The sequence below is a fragment of the Idiotropiscis lumnitzeri genome, chromosome 3 (assembly GCF_059441095.1).
Source record: "Idiotropiscis lumnitzeri isolate Australia: NSW breed Sydney's pygmy pipehorse chromosome 3, RoL_Ilum_1.0, whole genome shotgun sequence".
Taxonomy (NCBI): Eukaryota; Metazoa; Chordata; class Actinopteri; order Syngnathiformes; family Syngnathidae; genus Idiotropiscis; species Idiotropiscis lumnitzeri.
In genome coordinates, this window is record NC_142393.1 from 9,008,325 (window position 1) to 9,014,776 (window position 6,452).

General features: G+C 43.9%; 1 protein-coding gene across 5 annotated transcripts in view; it reads left to right on the forward strand.

Moving 5' to 3' along the window:
* Nucleotides 1–6,111, forward strand: part of LOC148339765 (cadherin-4-like) — a 217,385-nt gene extending 211,274 nt beyond the window's left edge. For all 5 annotated transcript variants that reach the window (XM_088290445.1, XM_088290446.1, XM_088290447.1 and 2 more), the window contains 5 exons: nucleotides 1,419–1,658; nucleotides 2,118–2,354; nucleotides 2,767–2,906; nucleotides 2,996–3,160; nucleotides 5,501–6,111. In XM_088290445.1, coding sequence (XP_088146571.1) covers nucleotides 1,419–1,658; nucleotides 2,118–2,354; nucleotides 2,767–2,906; nucleotides 2,996–3,160; nucleotides 5,501–5,707 — 989 coding nt within the window. In that variant the 3' untranslated portion in view covers nucleotides 5,708–6,111. The remainder of the gene's footprint in view (nucleotides 1–1,418; nucleotides 1,659–2,117; nucleotides 2,355–2,766; nucleotides 2,907–2,995; nucleotides 3,161–5,500) is intronic.
* Nucleotides 6,112–6,452: the final 341 nt, after the last annotated feature.

The window sequence follows — 6,452 nt, forward strand, 5'->3', positions numbered from 1 at the left end:
TATTGGTCTAGTTTTCATAAATTTAGTCGACAAAAACTCAAAAAAAATGTTTGTCTTTTAGTTAAAAAAACAAAAAAAACAAGGTGTCCACCCAATAGCAAAGCCTTTCTGATCGACTACTCAGGATTATGAATTATAAAAAGATAAAAGTGGTGACAGTGGAATGAATGTTGATTGCTCCAAATACCAAAAACATTTTATTTGGCAATATTTCACTTAAAACAACGTAAAGAAACAAAATAATAACGTTTCAACAACATAGGCTTGTAGTAGACTTGAAGGATTGCATTTTTTGAAAGACAGATGACATGTACAATATCAAGGGATATCATAAATTTTGAACATCTGAGGGACTACACGCTAACAATTCCGTCTCATCTCGTCAACGAAGAGCCACGTTTAGCTCGTCTCGTTATCGTCATGAGAAAAAAGGGGCGTTAACGAAATATTTTCGTCATCGTCTTCGTTGACGAAAACAGCACTGCATTGTATCCAAAAGCAAAAGTTAGCTCAAACGCACATGATGTATCACACAATCTCCTCCATTTAATCAGAGAGAAATTCACTCCTTTAGCTAAATATTTACTAGCCATTTACCTTGTTGACAAATTCACACAAAATTCATAAAAGGGAAATCAACAATAAAAGATTATCTGCAATAAAATGTTTGATGCACCTTCATTCTTCTAAACCGTTTTTAGCCATTTCAGGGGGCGGCCTTTTGCCACTTGCTGAAAATGACGTTACAGTTGCTCAAGTCTCAGGTGACGACCAATCACGGTTGTCCTCTGTTTTCTGAAGCTGAGCCATGACGGCGGAAGACTGGTTACCTTCAGTTGAATTGTGTCATGAAAAACTGACACAGTTATGTGTGCAGTGTGCAATCTCCCGGACATGTGACTTGAGACAGAAGTGTTTTCAAGCCTTTTTGTGTCAAATGCGAGAATAAAAGACGAGAAAAGAACGGCCAAATCAGAACATACTCGTCATCCATATTACATCGGCAGACAGACATGCCTCTATCATAGGCACGCTTGGTAGCGTTGCAAAAGCGCGGCGATGCAAGGACTTGTTTGATTGTGTTACAGTCATCGTTATGTGCATCTTTTGGCAAGCGGATGAGCTGCAGCCGCGTCTTCATCGACCCCGATGCGTTTGATTTGCCTGCGAGGCGAAACGAGGAGTTCTCGAGCGCCACTGTCAAAAGTATTTCTGTCACATTGTCATCGCTGAGGATTCTCAACTCTTTGTCTTGATTTTTGTTTATATTTATTTATTTAATTTTTTTTATTTTGCTATTTGGCTCCAATCCGTCAGCCTTCAACTGGTTGGCCAAACAACAACACCACACATGTCTTCTCCTGGCATCTTGTGACTTGATATGATTTTCTCCACATTCCCTCCTTTCTTGCTCTCAGGCTCTCCTGCAGCCAGTGGCACGGGCACGCTGCAGATCTATCTGATAGATATTAACGACAACCCCCCAGCGCTCATACCCAGGGAGTCTCAGATCTGTGAGCAGATCTACAAGAATGTCAACGGCGTCAATATCACTGCCGCTGACGCCGACACCGACTCCAACGCTGGGCCTTTTGTCTTTGAGCTGCCTACTTATCCCTCAAGCATCAGACGCAACTGGACAATTACGCGAATCAGTGGTGAGAGGAAATCCAAATATATCCATTTCCAAATAGACGATATTAGCGTCTCATGAAGAATCTCGTATACTCACTGGCCTCTTTTTTAGGTTCTCTTATGATCGCTAATTAACATATTCCTTTACAAATACTTTAATGCTCAGTTTTGAATGACATTGTACTCCCCGTGCCTGGGTGGGTTTTCTCCGGGTACTCCGGTTTCCTCCCACATTCCAAAAACCTGCATGGTAGGTTGATTGGACACTCTCAATCGGCCCTAGATATGAATGGATGGTTGTTCGTCTTTCTGTGCCCCACGATTGGCTGGCAACCAGTGCAGGGTGTACCCTGCCTATTGCACGAAGACAGCTGGGATAGGATCCAGCTTGACCCAAATGAGTGGACTGAATGGATGGTTATGAAATGGGTGGCGTATCTCATGTTTAACATATTTGGCCTTGTTCTCCTCCCTCTGCACAGGCAACTATGCCCGCCTCAGTCTGCGATACCAAGTCTATTTGGAGCCAGGCATGTATGAGGTCCCAATAACTGTGTCCGACTCGGGAAACCCAACCTTGTCCAACAGGTCGGTGATCAAAGTAAAAGTGTGTCCGTGTGATCCAAACGGAGACTGCACCACCGTGGGCGCTGTGGCAGCCGCCGGCCTGGGAACTGGCGCGATCATCTCCATCCTGATATGCATCATCATTTTGCTCAGTGAGTATCAGCGGTGAATATTACGCGACACCTTGCAGCTCTTTGACATGTCATCCACGCCAACTCGCATTTTTAATGTGGACGATTGGGATTGGTTAGGGTTTGTCCTCTCGGGCTCATGCTTGCCAAAACTAGTGACTCTTGGGTAGAATTAAATCACCGCACCTTCTCTCATTGATCAATCTTCCTGAAATTTAACCAGTCAGAGTAGTAAGTAAACAGAGATTGCCATCTTTAGGCATTAAAAATTCTGTCCTTGTGCTTCATGAATCTTCACTGGAGCAATTCTGGGTTCTGTGTACCTCGCTTAAGCAAGTATCCCCACGATGTCTGGCGTTCGATACTCATCATAATCTCCAATTGATTGCGTGTCACTCACTCGACATTTTATCCCATTTGTGTGTCTTCACAGGCATGGTCTTACTGTTTGTGGTGTGGATCAAGCGACGAGAAAAGGAGAGGCACACCAAACAGCTGCTCATTGACCCTGAGGACGATGTCAGGGACAACATCCTGAAATACGATGAAGAGGGCGGGGGAGAAGAGGACCAGGTGAGATCCCAGGAGAAGACACTCTCGCTCGTACTCGAAACCGACCTCCTGTACCCTGATTACCTCTGCGTCACTTTGTGGCTGTGTAGGACTATGACCTCAGCCAGCTGCAGCAGCCAGACTCTTTGGAGCATATCATCAGCAAACCTCCCGGTGTCCGCCGGGTGGACGAACGGCCTATTATCCCAGAGTCCCAGTACCCTATTAGGCCTGTTGTGCCTCACCCTGGCGACATCGGGGACTTTATCCATGAGGTGAACACAAACGCGTGCGCACGCAACCTGGATGAGAGTGGCCTGTATGCACGAGAGCTGTACTGAGTGTTCCGTTGTTTTCTCTTCAGCCGACTGGCCGTTCACTTCCAATCGATCTCGACCCGACTCGCTCACATTTAATATGTGGTCGCTAATTCAGTCACCGAAAGGACTATTTTTTTAGTGATAGACCGATTATCGGCCTCGGCCTTTTGTATTTTTAACTTTCAAGGCCGATGAATGAAAAGCTATTTTATTTTGACTCGCTGTAGCGCACTTCTCTCTATCTTTGCTGTGCTGGTGGCCCTGTCAGCAGAAGCTGCCTGTTTGCTTTTTCACTTTGAGTCATACACACACACACTACAGGAATAAATGTCAGTCTACTACAACTGTCAACAAATAGAAGACTATTTGCCGTAGTAAACGCTAAAGAGCTTTGAGCTATAAGACATGCAGCCCCTTTTTGTTTGGGTTTTAAAATTAAATTGTAATTCAATTTTCTTAAGTCTAAAACAGCTTTAACATGTACTAAAGATTTTTCATAAACGTGCTTAAAGACGAGTCAAGTTTTGGAGTTTTTATTTTTCCAAATTTTGACGCAATTTTAACCCTTTTTTCAAGAAGTGAATATCGGCATCAAATACCGATTATCAGCCTCCACGACTACTAATAATCGGTTTCGGTACCGGCCGCCAAAAAAGCATATCGTTGATCCCTATTTGTGCTAGTTTACAGCTTCCCTCATCACGCCAGCTTTACATTTTTAAACATATAAAAGCAAACACGCACACACACACAACTTGAATGTCGGCACTCTGATGTTAGGAAAATGCTGATTGACAGACTCGTGACAGCATGTTCACACTCGAGAGGTGTTGGCAGCTGTTCGGCTTTGATCCGTCCAACCTTGTCTCTCGCAAACACACACACGCGCACATGCCTGATCTTGTTCCAGCCGCCTGGTAATACACAAACACAACAAACACGCCGCTTTCTCGCCACCCACTGCGTCCCATGGGATGGAGGCAGTTTCGATTTCTATCCGTTGCCTCCCCGTGAAGTGGATGGAGTCTCCGTCACCTGCCCAGCCTTGTCTCCGATGGCCCTCATTTGTCATTCTTAGAAGCAGGTACAGTTTAAGCACTGCCTGAAAACACACACTTTTATAGATAATTCATGAAGCCGCTGGGACAATCGAAAACAACACGAACTTAATCAAGATTTATGTGACGTGTGCTTTTTATGCACCGCTCGCTTTCTGAACACAAAAACTACAAATAACCCTTGCATTTGTAAAATGTGGCAATATAGTTGACTCAAAAGTTGTATTCATTTGTAACAATAAGGGTCATAGAATACTCTGGTCGACATGTCCCAACAGCGCGTTTCGGCGCGGATGTTACTGTATGTAAGGTACCTAAACCTTATATTGATTCATAAAGTCATGACTTATCATGAGACAATACTCTGGGAGAAATATGCAGCAATTCGCAGAGTCTATGTGGCGGTGTGTGTGTTTGGGGGGGGGTCAAATGTGCCTCACCTCCTTATACTGCTATGCAAATGGGAAATATGAATTTGTCTAAAATTGACCACTCATTGGGCGGCTACGTTGGCTGCGAAGCACATGAACATGCCCGCAAAGGCAGCCTAGATTACAGTTTTCCTTTTTGAATGCAGCACTTCATCACCGAGCCACTAACACAGGGATGGGCAAACTTTTTGATTGGCGGGCCACAATGGGTTCTAAAATTTGACAGAGGGGCTGGACCATGGATGGAATGTTTTGGTAACCTCACCTCATCGGAGAAAAAAAACAAAACATTTTTTTTTTTTTAAATGAAAGTGAACAAAATCATTACAACAATATATATATGTCTTTGAAAAACCACAATATTTAGAAAATAAAACATTAACAAGGTTTATTCATTTAATTTTTTTCAAGTTTGGCAGGCCAGATTAAAACGTTTAACGGGCCGCATGTGGCCCGCGGGCCATAGTTTGCCCACGCCAGCGCTAACACAAAGTGAGTGGGCACTCCAGAAACCCAACTATTTGTCAGAATGCCCTTTATTGTCATTGTACTTTCTACTCAGTGTACAACAAGATTTGAGAGCCCTCCTCCAGCGGAATATAACAAATAATTGAATTAAATATATCAATTAAATTAATTAAGGATTTAATACTTAAATAAAAAAAAAAAGAAAAAGTTGAAATATTTAAATTAAAAAAATTGTATACAAGCCACTAAAAAGTATTTATTTTTTTTGTTTTGTTTTTTTTCCCCAAGTGTCCCATTTAGGACACAAATTAACCCTTGTTCATCTTTCTTCCGTTTAGGGACTACGAGCAGCTGACAATGACCCCACCGCGCCCCCTTATGACTCTCTGCTGGTTTTTGACTATGAGGGCAGCGGCTCCACCACAGGATCGGTCAGTTCTCTCAACTCCTCCAGTACGGGGGAGCAGGACTACGACTACCTCAACGACTGGGGTCCCCGCTTCAAGAAGCTGGCCGACATGTATGGAGGGGGGGAGGAGGATTAAATCTCACATGAACACACACGCTCACACACCCTCGTCCTGTCAGCTGGCCTGCCGTGCTCTGTCCCGTCAACGCCGATCAACCAATCAGACTACCAACTCCACACGTCTGGCGCTGTTCCACATTCGGCTGAAACAGAAGCTTTGAATTGCTGGGTTATCATCGTTTTTTTTTTGTTTTGTTTTTTCACGTGAACATTCAAGCCAAATTTTGGCTTCAGTCAATTCCGTTAGATTTTTTTGTGTGTGCCTTTTTTTTTTTTCCCCCCCTGTGACTTTTTTTTTTCTCCCTTTTCACTCCACAACAAGAGTTGCTCCTTGTTCCCGATGGTTTTCACTTTCCAATCGCTGTCAGTCCTTGCCTGCCTCCCTGCAGAAGCTTTAAGTTTGAGCAACTTTGTCTTGGGGGGGGGGGGGGGTGGGTAGCAGACAAAAAAAAGAACACGAACCCTGATATGACAGTCCCTCTTGTGTGGAGGGTCCTGGTTTATTCTCTCTTGAACTTGAATTAGAATAGAAGCACTGTTGTTTAAAAAAAAAAAAAAAAGTGCCTTCAGTGGTGCATATTTTAACCGACTCCCTCTAACTCAGGATTAGTTTCCATTTTCCTGACCCTTTAACTCACACCTTCCCATTGTCTTATGGGCTATGGTAGCTGCGCGAGGTGCCAGTGCTGCTTTCAGCGGAGCTTTCGACCGGCAAACGAGGGCGTGTGATGTAGGCGTACAGTACGCTGGCCGGAATGGAC